This window comes from Bacillus rossius, chromosome 1 (genome assembly GCF_032445375.1).
Source record: "Bacillus rossius redtenbacheri isolate Brsri chromosome 1, Brsri_v3, whole genome shotgun sequence".
Taxonomy (NCBI): domain Eukaryota; kingdom Metazoa; phylum Arthropoda; class Insecta; order Phasmatodea; family Bacillidae; genus Bacillus; species Bacillus rossius.
Window position 1 is genome coordinate 94,384,528 of NC_086330.1, and position 17,035 is coordinate 94,401,562.

A 17,035-nucleotide genomic window follows, 5' to 3' on the forward strand; every position below is an offset into this window, starting at 1 on the left:
GTGTGGATGAGAAGACGGTGATGGATGAACCACCCTCTCTGACACCTCCCTCCCCACCCACAGCAGCACACGCACCGAGCCCTCAGCCCCCCACGCTGGTGCCCTACATGGCGGTGTCGTACCCCAGCAGCTATGCCAAGGTGGTGGTGAGCAAGGGCAGTAAGAAGTGGCTGGGAGACCCTGCGCCACAGTCCCCGCCGGTCTACCACTTGAAGCAGGAGCAGGAGTGCGAGGGGGAGGTACGTAGGAAGCTTCCGGCTCCGGTCATGTTCCAGCGTCCGGACTCCTCCAGCGCCAGCCTGCTGGTGGAGGCAGCCATCGACGCTGCAGAGCGCGACATAGACCTGTCTGGCAGCTGCGTAGTCAGCTCCACTGCCCACTCTCCCAGCATGGACTGCCACGAGTCGCAGCCTGACGCCCTGTACCTGGTGAACGGTCACCGCCTGACCTCACGTCACATGCACCACACGGAGAGCTATGCGGAAATGGTGTCACCAGCCACCACGCCCGACCCCGTAGTGCGTTACACCTCGTCCCCCCAGCCCCTGCACCAGTATGCCGACCTAGCCTCGCCCGCACAGACTCCACGCGGCTATGAGGTCATGTCCCCACCGCACGGATATGCCGTGGGCTCCCCACGCTACGATGAGGGTGAAGCTCAGAACCTGAGCCTGGGCCTCAAGGACAAGTTGGAGCTGGCCGCGTACAAGCCGTACGACAGTCTGGCAGAGGACGTGGCAGCCCGCGCGGGCGGCTATTTTCCTGCCGCTCGCTATGCCGTCATGTATGACGAGCGGCAGGCCAGCGTCGACCTGAGTCTGGCCGGCCGCGGCTACTCCCCTCCGTACCAGCACAGCGTCGACCTTAGCCTGCACCCGCGCACGGAAGGTCTGGTGGAGCCAGCGCGCATCGTGTCCCCGCCCCCACCCCCTCACCCTGCCACCTACCAGCCGTACCCGCCGCTGCCGCCATCCCCGTACCACCCGGCCACGCGGCCGGCCCACATTCCCCCGCCGGTGTCTCCTCCCGCCTACCACCACTACGCAGGGTACTACTAGCCGACTAACCCACCGATGTTTGGTCGCAACCACTGCCAACAGCACTGTTGTAAACACCACCTTATTATATTGTGTCAAGTGGTACTACGTAATCTTAAGTGTGTTTAGTTGTGGCTCTGAATGTATGGAAAGTATGTATGTCGATTATGTATGCCAAAGTGAAAACTTTAAAGTGCTTCTATTCAACAGTATTAATAGAGGAATTTTATATAGTACAATATTTATTTTTTTAGTTGAGTTTATTAATGCCAAAATTTGTATTATAAATACTTTAGGCACATGAGCTTCACTATTATGCTTTTTGTTTATTCTATTAGGATAAGTTGTTCTTGTAGGAATTATTTAAAAAGATCAATACTTTAGCTTCATGAATAGCATATACTTATATGCTTTAAGCAGTTTACACAACAGTTGTACCTATGTGCTTTGGGTAACCTCAGGGTGGCCACTCAACTGGGAAATCGGGAAATCCGGGAAATAACCGTGAATTTTCGTGAGCACTGGGAATACCTTGAAAAAGCCAGGAATTTTCGTAGAGAGTCAGGAACGTGTATGTGCGGGATTTTTCATCATGAAATGTATACACATCAGCCGTAAATAACCTTAGCTTTTCAATACATTTGTTGTATAAACGTTTTAAATAATAATTATCTTATGAAATATAAGTTAAAATAACACATTATGATGGCGAGTAACCACAGTTTTAGATTGTGTATGTCTATTGTTAAAAAAAAATTTGACGAGCCTGCTTGCACAATTATGCACGCGCACAGCGATCGATCAATATTTCTCCCAGCATGCATTCTAGCAGTCAAGTCGCATGACTTAGACTTGTTTGCTTTCTCGTTCGCAAGCGCGCTTCGCCATCTTTGTTGTACAGTTTTAGTGCTTGGACAAGGTTATACGATTTTCTACGCAAGTGAAGTGGGTTAGATGTTGGAATATTACGTTTAGAAGTCCATACGCGCAGCATTTGAGGTTTAATCAATTGTATTTTTGTGCGTGGCTCAAGTCCGTCTTATGTTTACAGTAATCGTTCAATATAAATCGCCGTATTTGAGTTTGATTTTGCATATATTTGTTTTATGATGAATATATCCTATTTACGTGAACAACAGAAAGAGTTTGATGTAACAAATATTTGTTTTATGGTGTAAATATAATTTTTTTCTGTACAGGAAGGTTATGTGATCTGCAACAGTGTGTAATTAATATGCCGAAGTGTTCCGTTACCACGTACAGTGATAAGTACAAAGATGAATTTGAGTGGGTGGAAAGGGACCCCAAGTGTAGTACAAATGCATTGTGCAAATTGTGTAATGGAAAAATCAATATTAGTAGTAACCGCCCTTGTTAGTCATGGTAAAGGTGCAAAGCACACATTTGCGGCAGCAAATAAGGCACCTATATAAAATACCTATATAATACCTATGGATGTGTTTGTTAAGAAAAAACAAGATTTTAAGCCTACATCTTCGGTTGTAGCACTTACACCAACTTTAGATTTGCCTTGCTCAAGCAGTGTAGTTCCGGCATTAAAAACTTTTCTTGTTAATGAAGAAACGTCCAAGGCAGAGATTTTATGGTGTTTAGCAAGTGTTATTTTTCATTTGTCATTTAGGAGTGCTGCTGGTTTGGCATCTTTGCTACCAAACATGCTTGCTGACAGTACCATAGCTAGTAAATTGCAGATACAGAGAACAGAGTTAGCTTACACAGTAGTACATGCAATAGCTCCTTATTTCACTGAAAAACTAAAAAATAAGTTAAATCGTTGTCCTCATGTTGTTTTGGCATTCGATGAAAGCTTGAATAAAATCTCCCGTCAGCAAATGTACATTCATGTCAAATTTGGGGACGATGATAAAAATGAGTTAACTAGTAGATTCTTCACTTCTGCTTACCTGTGCCAGTGACCTTCTGGGAGCTATTCAAGAATTAGTCTCTCCTCAGCTTCTTGGAAAAACCATTCAAATTGCTATGGATGGGCCAAATGTAAATCTTAAAGTAGTTGAAGACCTTGAATATGTTTTACATGAAGGGAATGTTGATGCTCCTTACTTTCTTCAATTAGGAACTTGTGGTCTGCATACTGTGCATAATGCTTTTAAGACAGGTGTTACATCTACAGGCTGGAAGTTGGTTCAGTTTTTAAGGGCATTGTACAATTTGTTCAAAAATTCACCTTCTAGGAGAGGAGATTTTATAAGTTACACAAACTCATCCAGATTCCCCCACAAGTTCTGTTCAGTTAGATGGGTGGAAAATGCTAAAGTGGCATCCAGGGCTCAGGCTATGCTACCTGACTTACTTTTGTACACTAGCAATGTTACCAAATAAAAGAAAGTTCCATATTGTGAAAGCTACAGAATTGTTTCTGAATTTTTAAATGACAAACTTATTGGGCCTAAATTAGCTTTTTTTTAGTGCCATGGCAGCAGAAGTGGAGCCTTTCCTTAAGGAATTTCAGAATGAAGCTCCAATGGCTCTTTTTCTGTATAGTGCTCTTCATTTGATGGTCAAATCTGTAATGGAAAGGTTTGTGAAAGGAGATATAATTGAGAACAAAGATATCACGAAGTTAGATCTAACACTCAGTGACAATCTTATATTTGTAAAGAATGTTGACTTGGGATTTTCCACAAAATATGCATTAAAGAACTCTAAATTACATGTGAAAGAAGTAGATAATCATTTCAAACATGATTGTGTCAAATTCTACAAATCATTTGTACAAAAGATTCTTTCTCAAGTCACCTCTCTTATTTAGGTTATCAAAGTATGTATCCTGCTTGGATCCAACAGTAATTTGTGCTTGTCCCACATTAGCTCAACACAGGATGCAAAATCTTTTGGAAGCACTTTTTGAGAAGAGGTGGATGGCTGGTTTTCTAGCAGACGAAATAAAAAGTGAATTTAGGGAGCTATGCAAGTTACCATATCTGCTGGAATCTGTAAAAACGTACAGAAGAAATGAAGTAAGGTTTGATATATTTTGGATGCAAGTTGTTGATTTTGATAAGCTTTCACCAAATCTTAAATTGTTGGTTAAAATGATGCTGATTATGTCCCATGGAAGTAAACGCAGAATGCCTTGTTGAAAATCAACATGAAGAGAGTCTGATAGCTTTAAGACAGGTGTATGATTCTGTATCAATTTTATGGGGCATAGGAAAAGTTCTAATTGATACAAGTCTTATCCATTCGTGCCGGAATGCTCATGCGAAATATGTGGAACTCTCAGAAATTAAGCAAAAACAAAAAACATGAAGAGTCAGTTGCTATTCAAGAAAAGAAAAGTAAGGCCTTAGAAATTAAGGAATTGGAAGCCAAGAAGGCTAAACTGCTAGCAGATGCAGCAAAAGCAGCTGCATTAATTGAAGATGAGATTTCAATGAAAAGAAAGTAACAAGTAAGGTGTTCATTTCCTGTTATCTTCTAAGTGTATATACCTAATTGTAATAATTCCTATGTAGAACAATAATTTTACGGCGTTAAAAATATCTTACAGCCATTGTTTGTTGTGATTTATAATTTTCAAGTTTGTTGCCATGCAATTTCAGTGAGTTGAGAAAACCTGGAAAAAACCAGGAAATTTCAAAATGTCAAATGGGTGGCCACCCTGAACCTATTTTGTTAACTTTTCAAAGGAATGCATAGGCTGCTTGGCAACTGATTATATTGAATAGCTAATTTACATAAAAACAAGTACACCAGAGAAATGTTGCAATACCATGTCCATGCGAAAATGAGTTTTCGTTTTGTGTGCTGTCTGTCTTGAAAGCCCGCATAACAGTATGTATAAACCCACGTACCACCCATTCCCGGGCAAGATCCGCACCCTTATTTTTAGAATGCCATGGTGGGAAAAAATGTTTTTATTGCAAATCTGCACGGAAAAAGAATAATTCAGTCATGATTTCTTTTACTTTCAAACAGTAACAAATCGTAAAGAATTACCAAAAAAGTACTATGCTACTCATTACAGCCTCGGCATTTGTGTTAAACGTGTACAGAAGGCAGGCAACTGCAATGTGGCAACATCGCGCAAATAGAACGTGGCATCGGCGCACGCGATCTATAACAATATGCCGTGTGTGCGCGTGACCTTGCCCAGCTCCCAAATGTTTACAGTTACGATCTTCCGCGTCCATTATTGTGCGCTGGGCAATGACCTCGTTCAAACAAATAAACGATAAAGCATGCGAGTCCTAGCCACGCAAAATAAAAACTATTTTTATTACATGCATAATAAAAAACCTTGTGCCTAATGTGGCATATTCTACATAAAAATATAATTTAGGTTAACACAAATACGGCATTTATTTAGGCTTAAATAAAAGTGACGTACAAAATCACACAGACAATAAAACTAACAAAACAATAACATGATGTCACAGCCGTCGGCCAAGAACGGACTTAAACTTCCGCACAGCTGTTGTCCATTGTCCACCGTGCTGCCAATGTCGGGCAACTCATCATCGGAGCTCAAGCAATCGTCTTCCGTGCCGTCGAGAGCATTTGAAATGCAGTACTTATTAAAACTCTTTACGACTAATGTTTCTGGGATCGCAGACCAGGCATTGAGAATTCACTGACACACAAGATACAAGCTTGGTCGCCTTATTCTCCTGGTCGGTGTTATTACGTGGTTTTCGGTCGCCATCCACTTGGAGTATTGCCGCTTCAGACACATTTTAAACGGCCTATTGATACAGACGTCAAGGGGCTGCAAAACTGAAGTTAATCCTCCAGGTATTACGACCTGATCTGTTCGCCTATCTTTCAGACGATTCTTCGTTTCTTAGGTTAAATGACTGCGAAAGCTGTCCAACGCCAGCATTCTTCGTAATTTTTAACAAAGCACCGGGTCTTCGTTCCCACACACATTTAATCCAGTCCACAACCATTGCATGGTCCATCCATCCCTTCTCTTGAGCCCTCACAATAATACCATTAGGAAATTTTTCATTTTTGGAGAGTGATTTCCTTTTAAAAATCACATAGGGCGGTAGTTTTTTTCCATCGGAAATGACTGTCAACATTACAATGCACCACATTTTTTCACAGCCTCCAGTTAAGATGCGCACTGTTTTTGGTTTCAACTGTCATATCTGCAGGCATTTCAAAGTACACAGGTGTTTGGTCGGTGTTTCCAATTTGTGAAAACAAATAATTGTGTTGCTTCCGCAGCTTTAACACATGCCTCTGAAATGCTCATCGTAGCTTGTCGGTAAACGCTGGCATATTGTAGTACGCAGCCTCATGGACAAACCCTTTCTTACCATGAACCTGCGCATCCAGTTCCTACTTGCATTAAAGCCTTCACCCACGCCAAGTTCACGAGCAATTTGCAGCGCCTTTAGCGAACACATTTCCGTGCTTACAGCGTACCCGAATTGCCGTCTGTCCTGTAAGTAGTCGTAGAGTTTTTCCTCTATCTCCGGAAACTTTGCTACCGCACCACGGAACGCACGTCCATCACCACTGGCCGAATGCACTTTGTCTTTACTTTTCCTCCAATCCCTCACACATGATTCGTCGACATCATATTTTCGCCCAGCAGCACGGTTACCGATTTATTCCGCTTCACTGATTATTTTTAATTTTTCCACAACGGTGAAAGAACGCAACTTTTACGATTCATTACAATACTTGCAGCCAACACACGTGTAAAACCACTGGGTACTTTACAAATGAGGATAGGACAGTGCGTGGGAGCGCGCGTTTGTAACCAGCGAAGCTGCAGTGTGACAACGCGGTGAGGAATGTGACCTTGACTGTCTGCCGCTTCCTTTCCATCCTTTTCCCCTACCCCTCGTGCCTATCGCAGGAACCTCCAGTCGCGCCGGCGTTATTTCGTCACCGTGCAAAAATGGCCCAAGACTCATGTGACACCTGCACCCTACTTTTTCGAACCTGATTTTTTTAAAAAGGTGCGGGTGGTACTTGGGTTTATACGGTACTTGTGTTCTTGTCCATTTTGCAGAGAGTTGCTGTATTGTCTGTAGCTGTTGTCACTTTCTTTGACTGAAAGAATCTCAAACTAAAAAATGATTTTGTGTTTTACTCTGAAGGATAGTTACACAGCAGTCTCATTGCAATCTACCTGAAAAACCCCATGGTTTTGGTACTTTCTACTAATAATAAAAGTAGTTTTAAAAACAGTTAATATTTGTAAAATATTAACTTGAAAGTGATGAAATCCTATAGTAAAAGTACTTTGTTGTGAGATTCCATTGTATATAGTTTCAAACTGTGTAAAATCATATTTTAAGTTTTATTATGACACATTGTTACAATCCATGTCCAATGACTGGTTTAAAGAAATATTATATAACTTGACAGTAATGAGATAATCTCATCTTTCTAACTCTACAAAGCAGAAAGATATGACAGCTACCGTCAATTGACAGTTTTGCTATGTCTCATATAATACGCTTTTTTATTATGTAATTAATTTTGTTTCTAGACTGAATCTAGTGTTTAATGTTTCAGTGCTTGCCAAAGCGATGGTTTGCTCGATCCTGACTGTTTTCAGATGTTGCGCCTAGAGAGGGAGTAGTATTTTTTCTGTGTATCTTTTCAATTTTGCTAGTCATGATGCAGCTAGTGCTTGTAAATAATATATTACAGCAAACAGCATTATTGTTTTTATTGCTGTTAATTATTTGTATAGGTATGCCATATTTGTTGAATATGGTTGTGGGATCAAACACAAACTGTTGGAAACAAAGAAGCTTGGTGGAGTTAGATAGTTCCTCAGTGGTTATAAGCAGGTGGATGAGAGCCAATCTTTTGATTTGAACGGATTCTAAATTTAGTACAATGTAAGGTCTTTCATCTGGCATGCCTACTATGGCACTAATCGAGATGCTCACGTTCAGACGTGACTATTGATGTAGCCGCGAAATCTCACATCACTGTGCTGCCAGTGTTTTAGTTCTCTCAAAGTTTATCGCTACTGCCGGTTGTCATTATAACACAGTGTTTCCTGTTTTCTAGTGGCTTACATTTCACATGTTAATTTATTTAATGATTTTTTTAAGGCAACCAATTAACATATTTTTTTTCTATAGAGCAGCTTTTAGCATTTTTTAAAAAAAATACCATTGTATTGTATATTAATTTTAGTGATGGCCCGATATCCAAAAACCCGATACCGATACCGATTCAGATATTTCCAAATTTACCGATCCGATACCCGATATTTCGATACTAGGCCTATCTCATTTCTAACACTGATTCTATAAAATTGTGGTTCTGGAGTATTGTTAGAGACAATAATGAAAAATGTTAAATATTAATAAAACATACTTATGTGAATGTATATTATTTTTATTAATTGTAAAATATTGTAAATTCACATTAAATGAAAGCTAATAATGAATTTATCATAATGGCCTACAAATAAGCTCTCTAAATTCAAGGTCTTAAAAAATTAAATTGTTTTTCAAGGCCAGATAAAGCAATATTCTGGTGTAGATATTACCTACAGTATGCAAAAAACATATTGTAACTAGAAGGTAACAAATTTCAGATTTTTGTGGAGAAATGTTGAGAAATCTTGTAGCTGTCCGGTATTAGTCTCTAGTGTATTTGCTTATAATGTATTAATTACAAGTCACTGCATGTACTGAGTCCAGTGTCTCAACTGTAATATACGAAAAATACTGTCCGAAAAACGGGAAGCCTACAACTCACGTAGTTTCGGTTCCCTGCAAGAATTTCCGAAGATTTCCGAAGTTTTGCGTTTTGGTATTAACGCCACTTCAGCCGCTAAATCAGAAGTTCAAGCATGTTGTGACTAACCTAACCTAACCCAACCCTTCGATTTTTTTTAATTTCAATTTTTGAGAAATCCGAAGTTGCACGAACGAGGTAGGGAACCGAAACTACGTGAGTTGTAGGCTACCGCCGAAAAACATAAAGCTTTTGTACCATTTGTAAAATTTCATCACGGTAAACGACACGCTAAAAAGGAAGGTCTTCAAGTAGCAAATTTTGTGACCATTGTTCAAGTGTATCACTCCATTTATTGGTGCGAAAACACGTTAAAAATACGTGAAAAGTAATTTCAATACAACTTTGAAACGTACTGCAGAGTTTATAAAACCCCACATCTTTAAATATGTTGTTGGCAATGCACTCAATATAGCCAACTTGCCCTACTTAAACACGTTTCATATTTTAGCTTTTGTAAAACTTGCGTAACGTTTGTGTATAGAACAGCAGTTGGCGACCATGAAACGACACGGAAAGAAAATGTCTGTTAAGGGGATTGGTGCACCAGCATCGTATTAAAAAAAACAATATATTTGTTAATGATTCAGCTGCTAGAGAAGATTTGAACCATTCTGGTGTAAAATTTATTTTTTTATTTTTTTATTTTAATTAAGTTATTGCTGATTTTCGGGAATTTTTTAAATTCAAGCTTTATTAAAAAACTATAAAGAATTCAGTGGTAAAACTTTCGCAGATAAATTTTCAGACACGGGAGATATAACTGTGACCATTATTTTATCTGTAATCATTATTAATTTAACGTATTTACAATTTGAATTTTAATAAATAAGCTGCTACGAAATTACGTGATATTCATTTGCGAATTTAATAACATTCGCGTTTTCATTTGTAATTCAAACGCCTACATATATGTCGGCTGAATGATTGACTTTATTTTAGTCTTTAGCTTATTGCAGTCGGACCTAAAGTAAAAATGTAGCTGTAGAAATTTGAGCAGCGTGCAAGCTCGGATACGAGGAATTATGGAGCGCGCTGGACAGTAGTGACACCTTGCGACAGTTTTCCAAACTTTTTGCAGCTTGTTCCCACCCAGCCACAGCTGTCTGCTGTTTACGAAGGGGAGACGGGATTTCGCGGGAAACTGATATGAAGGTCAACGTACTCATTTTCAGTAGATAAGAGAACGTGTTTGGTATAGCTCGGCGTATAATTGAATGGTTATTCTCTGTTATTATTTAGCACAGTGATTTAGCTAGATGTTTTTTGTTGTAAGCGTGAGATTTATTCAGGAATAAAATGCAGAAGAAACCTCCACCAAGCAGCGTACACAAAAGAACAAAACTATCGAAAACCATTAGAGCGCTTAGAAAAAAGAATAAAGAAAGATACGAGATTATTTTATTATAGCTTTTTTTACCATTTATATTTATTTTTCAGAGTTGCGTATGTACAACGCGATGGACGCGATGCGACAACAAAAAGATGTGTAAAATTTTAAACATGTTTTTTTTTTTTTTTTTTTTTTGTTTTTTCAGCAATGCGTGAACCATTCATTAACTATACTCAACATGTATCCGTATAATTACGTTTGAGTTTTTTTTTATGACAGGCACCAATGTTAACAAGTTTATTAAGCCACAATAGACTTTTTTCAGAAAACTAAGTGTAGCAGAAAACACTCAACATAGTCTCACACAAAATCAGTTTACATGAATGCAGTTTTAAGAAGTAAGCTACGTAAATAATAGTTAAAAATTATTTAATATCTGCTGGTAACGTTTCCAAAGTATCAGCTTCGCCTTCATTCACCAACAATATTCGTGAGCTTATTTATTTATTATGCTGGCTATTCGTTGGTGACTGTTAGGACTGCAAAATTAGTAAATATTTTTCACCCTATCCTGAGTTAATTCTAAGTGTGCGCGGTTAGATGAGGACCTAGATGTGTCTCAGGCTTACGCCTTTACACTCTACTCATGCGGGGTATTAACCATGCGCGTAAGGGCGCGTTGCCATTGACCTGTAGGATAGTCTCAACAATCCTCTACGAACTCGAAAAATGTCACCTGCTCATTGCCTACTTGACTTGTGACAACTGTTTGTTGTAATGCCTGTGATTCATCGTTGATTTTGTTGAGGAGTTTTCAGTGATTCAGAGCCTCCCATTTAACTGTGGCCGAATTGAAGAAGCATGTTACATGCTTGAATTCATAGCGAATGGAAACCACAAATATTTACTGATGTAGTGGTTGGTAAAAGAAATATTATTCGTATCGCGTCCATTGCTTCGCGCCATTATGGCTCCTATATTATATGGATTTAAAAAATATAACGATTCATTTACGACACTTAAGATAAGGTGTGTAGGATTTTAAGAATTCACTTGAATTAATATTTAAGAACATATTTCAGGATAACTTATGTAGACGCTCGTACAGACGGCACCGGTTGTGATGACTCATTGTTACCAGAGCAGGGGCCACGCATGTGAAACCTCAACACAACTCGAAAATCAGTAAGTGTTACATTGAAATGTGTCTGCTACAAATGTTCAGGAATTATAACTTTGAAATCGAGTAGAAATATTCCTGCAATCAGCATTAGGTATATTTTAATAGACATTGAAAGCGAATCATTAAGTAGCTTCAAAATCCAAATACCGGAATACAGATAGTCTGTAACAATACAGACCTCACAGACTAGATATGGTCCAGATTGTTAATACTAACACATTTGAAAAAAAAACTGACTAGTTACTGAATATGTTGAAATTTTGTAAACCTGTTACTTTATATGATTGGTGATGTAATAATGTCTCTTGGAAACTACATAAGATTTTAACTGCTTTTATTTCTCCATAAATTCGCAAATCACCATGGCAGCCATTTTACGATCATGATTTAATTCTTAAATTTTTAATTAGTTTATTTGTTGAGAGCCTGGTACAATGTGTCTGACCACTAAAGCGATCCGAGCCGCGTAGTGTATACTACTGCGAGGTTGCCGAAGTAGGCTCGGGTCGGGACGAATTTCGCTGTGAAGAAACAAAGGTTTTTAATACATGGAAAATTATCCCAAAGCCGAAAATTTGTACAGTAGTAGAATGAAAATTCTTAGTAACACGTCAAAAGTTTAAGTACTGCCGCAAACCTTGTGCGTCACACCAAAAACGGGCAGTTAAGTCCAAAATGACAATTTTATGCAACGATCCACAATAATGGATATTGCAAATGCACTTTATGGAGTAGACCGTCAGTATGGAACCCAAAATAATCTAGAAACATTGCCCTATCTGAGGATAGTGATAAAAAGCACAAAGTTTTAACATGTTTCTATAAAATATATCTTTTAAATCATTAAAGTTAACGAATTCACTTTCATTCAATTTTAAGGAAATATAAATACATCTTACATAAACTTAAAGAGCCCAACGTGGAAATCGCTTAAAGTAAACGTTGTTGCATATTTATTCATCTTTAAATTGGTATATTTTTTAAGTGTCTCATACAATTAGTCTGACCACTAAAGCGATCCGAGCCGCGTAGTGTATACTACTGCGAGGTTGTCGAAGTAGGCTCGGGTCGGGACGAATTTCGCTGTTAAGAAACAAACATTTTTAATACATGGAAAATTATCCCAAAGCAAAAATTTTGTACAGTAGTAGAATGAACATTTCTTAGTAACACGTCAAAAGTTTACTGATGAAACCTTGTGATCACACCAATAATGAGCAGTTGAGTCCTTAATGATAATTTCTACAATGATCCACAAAAATGTTTCGTAAATTTAATAACTTTAATACTTTTTTAAGCCGGTTCTCATTATGGCACCAAAGTAATATAAAAGAATGTCCTACATGGAAACTGTGATAAACACCTCAATGTTTAAACGTCCTATTATTAAATTGGTAATTTTAATCATAAAAGGTAAGAAATATATTTTTTTATAGAAATTTGACTACATGTTACATAAATATGTTGAGTGTAGCGTCAAAATCACTTCATAAATATTGTCTGTGTGTTTTTTTTAAAGGTTTTAATGTGTATATTTTGAGTGTCTGGTACAATAGTCTGACCACTGATGTATTTCAAGCTGCGTAGTGTGTGTGTGCAGCAGTGTTAAAGTCGTTCGTGCTGGGACGTTTTTTGCTCCAGAAAACTAAGGTTTTTAATGTATGGTAATTCCAGACTGAATTTTACTCTGAAAGAATAAAAGTTTCCTAACTGCAGGTGATTTTTACTGCTTACGTAGATAAAAATCTTCCAGGATGCGATTTGCTTAGTTAAAAATGTTAGTATGATCGACTCTTTAATTTCTAAATTATAAATAAATAACAATAGAACTTCCCGGAAAGTTGTGATAAACTGACGATATTACGCGAGTAGCAGACCCGTACGTGACTACAGAGAAAGGCTATTTTCCTTGACCGTTAAGATTTCTGGGACGAACACCCTCTCACAGCTGGGGTCATAAAATACGGTCAAACTCTTGCAAAAACATCCACCACCGCTCTTTGCCACTAGCAATTCAACGAAGTAAGCTAGGCGCAGCACTCCAATGAATTAACTTAGAAAAAAAATACTAAATATGTAATTCTATCAATACATTTTACAACACAACTTATGTTTTATTTATTTTCTGGAAAAAAATAATATTATCATACGAATTATGTTATAAAAGTGACAAAACTCAATAAGCACATTTACGGTGTATCGTTTTCTTCAATTGTTATGTAGTAAACTAATTTCATATAATTAAATATATATATTTTATAATATAGGCTACATTAAAATTTTGCACAGTTCTGATCTAAAATAATATAATGTATTAGAAATAAAAAATAATTATATTTTTTGGTATTAAAATATTTTTTAATAATAAAATTTTTGTAACAAAATACGAACACACATATATAAAAATAGAGGTCCTCTAGAATTTTTATTTACAAGTTCCAAGCAGAAATTGTTTATTGTTAATTTTATTGTATCAAAAATCATTCATATAAGAAAAAAGAATATGTATATCTCAATAGATGTAACATGAATACACCCTATCATATGCATTAAATATATTTTAAGTAATTCCTAAATAAGACCAAGTTTATTGAGTGTCGCAGTACGCAGCGTGTTTCAAAGCCCGCCGGCCGTGAAAGATCAGTACGGCCGCAGTACACTGCAACGCTCGGGCAGCTTTAATGAGGCAACTAATTATGCTAGACTCTTTATAAATATACTATCTTAAAGCTAAAAGTATAATTAAAAACATTTATTTAGACATTTTTTCTTATTGGGCTCTTCAAATCGGTGTAAATCGTATTTTTATCTGGGTGGCAAAGATAAAATAAATATATGTCGTGAATTAATCGCTTTATATCATATCTTAAATATTAAAAATTTAAATTTTTTCTAACATTAATGGGTGTATTACAGTTTCTACATTATTTTGGTAAGTTAACGGACAGTCAAAATTAAAAACTGTATAAATGGGTAGTATTTTAATGGACTGATGCTGTCACCTAGGACTTAAATGCAAATTTTCGGTGATAACGCACAAGGTCTTCAACGGTAAACTTTCGGTATGTTATCAAGCATAGTCAACTCTACCACAGTACAAAAATTCAGCTTTGGACAAATTTTTCACAGGTTGTCTTGGTTTCCTGGAGTAACATGAAAGTCTACGCGGGGAAGGGCGGCTACCTGATCCGAGAATGAAGGATAGGGCGAGATGGGAAGCGAAGATAAGAGCTGGTTGGGTGTCCGTGTTGGAGAGAGAGAGAGAGAGAGAGAGAGAAAGAGAGAAAGGCGATATTGTGGAAGACCTTCGAAAGATTCCCGCTAGATGGCAGGCCTCAGAGCTGCAACATTCGACAACCTCCCCTCACAGAAGCTCTCTCGCCACTAACTTGCCAAATCTCACCCGCTAGCTTATATACGTGCTGGCTGGCCGTACAGTAGTAATAAACAAGCATTTATAAAACACTTAAGCTCATTTCCAACAAATTCTGACGAATGACTGTTTTTTGTCCTGCACCAATCCCCTTAAATCAAGCAGCAACTTTATTCTTCTTCATGTTTACTTACGGCTACACCACTTATTAAATTAAATGTCGTAATTATTTTCGTTTATGTTTTCAATTTATGTACACATAGTGAACTTCGAAACTTCATCAAGCGAAAACATTTTGCGAATATCTGAAACAAATAAATATGCACTAATGACTGGGATTTGTGAACACAGGGAAGAATTGTACCGTCGGGATGCATTGCAGTATCAGAAAGAAGAAATAGGCTTGAAATCTTGAAATTGTTTCTGTGGAAAATATGCTTAATTACTAGGTAATATGGTGACGTGAAGAAAGATAAATTACGCCCGCGGAAAATAAGCTTGGAATTACGGTTAAGGTTATGTGAGAAGTATTATTGGCGAGAGCAAACATCGGTTATCAAATTATCGCAAGTATTTACCGATGTCCGATATTGAAAAATGTGCCGATATTACCGATCTCCGATATCGAATATCGAGGGCCATCACTAATTAATTTGTCTTTAGGAACCCCGTTGAAACTATATTGACGTTCGATAATTTGGCACAATCGCTAATTCACCAAGGCTGTAGTCCCAAACATATAACACTGTAACTAGAGTCCTTTAACAGAGCAGTTGCAGAAAATTTTTTTTTCTGTGTGATAAAATAAAGAATATTAGAATGCATTATGCTGTAAACTATGAGTGAAAATAAATAAGCATGCAGAAACTTACCATTACAGATCAAATTTTAAGTTAACTGACCTTGTGATAAATGTTTGAAATTTTTTAACTATTTAAATAATTTTTTTATAATTATGCCATTTAATAGATTTGTTATAAAACTGTCCATAAACTATAAAATCATAGAAATTTAAATAATAAATGAAGAAAAATGAAATAAATTTGGTTTTCCATCCACCATTTACTGGTTAGCTTAAAAACATTTTACCTAAAAAGTTTTAAAAGTTTTGTTGTAGAATCTTCATAATTGGTTTTATAAACTAAGAGCTGTACCAAGTTTTCACAAATCAAAGATATGAAGTTAAATGTGATGCTATGTTTGTGCCATATATTTATACTATTGACACTGTAATATTAAGAAACGCACATTCTAGAATTTAATATTTCCTTTTCAATGTTTTTATGCATTGAGTTAAAAGAAAAATACAATGAAATCTTGTCCTGTCGAGTACATTTAAATTTATAGTCAAGTCAAGATTAAGCTATTCAATTGAGTTTTCAAATATTGGTGCTTCCTGTAGTTAAATATATTTATAGCCTATCTTTACGTAATGGAGGCAAATCTAATTTTTATACTGAAACATGGTTAGGAGTAAGCTGGCTAATCCTACTTCCTCTGACAGTGACAATAGCAAACACAGCATTATCCCATTAAGAAAACAGCAAACACTGCATTGTCTCATTAAGTAAACGTAACTACAGAATGAAAAATAAAATGAGTGGTTTTTATCAGAAACAATAAATAATCTTCTACGCTACTTACTGTATTTTCTGGCATATAAGATGGGCATTTATGCAAGCTTGAAGAGCTCACATGTTGGTTATTAATTGTTGTGCATGTAGTCAAATAAATCTGATTCGACTCCTCTCCATCACAACTGATACTGGATGCAGTGGTGTTTTGTAAGAAAAACATACCGTATTTACTCGCATAATCGTCGTAGCAATTTTACCAAATTTTATGAAGGAAAAAAGTGAGGTGCGACCATTAAGTGAGGAAAAATTTAAAAAATATTTTTTTAAATTTTTTTAGTAAATCGCTTGAAAATGCTAAATTAAAGAAGTTAATATCTGGGTACATGGTATCTATACGTAATATTTATTTACAATACCCGCAAAATAAACAAAACAACTTTTGGTTACAAGTTTGGCAAAATAAAAATATAGTATAAACACAAAATTGCGAAAAAAAATCAATAAACAATATACATTTCTAAAACACATTCAGTCTGAACACTCACCAAGTTTATCTATTCATTGTCTGAACTAGATTCTGACGAAACGCTGGAACTCAAACACTTTGTTTTCAAAGTCCTTCGGCAACTTCTGGCAAAGGGATGTCCTCCGCTGGAGTGAAAAATGTTCACGTCGCATAAATCTCGTCGCCCACCCACGACTGGCCTTGAACTGGGCGTGCGGTATGCCACGCGCACATGCTTCGTTTCTACCCTTGCACATGATCAT

General features: G+C 37.3%; 1 protein-coding gene across 3 annotated transcripts in view; it reads left to right on the forward strand.

Annotated features, from left to right (window-relative positions):
- The window catches only part of LOC134540265 (uncharacterized), a 112,073-nt gene that overhangs the window by 74,857 nt on the left and 20,181 nt on the right, over positions 1–17,035 (forward strand). For all 3 annotated transcript variants that reach the window (XR_010076437.1, XR_010076436.1, XM_063382924.1), the window contains exon 10: positions 1–17,035. This exon is cut by the window's right edge. Coding sequence is in view for 1 of the 3 variants with exons in the window: in XM_063382924.1 (XP_063238994.1) it covers positions 1–1,058 (1,058 nt within the window). In the remaining 2 variants the exon portion in view is untranslated.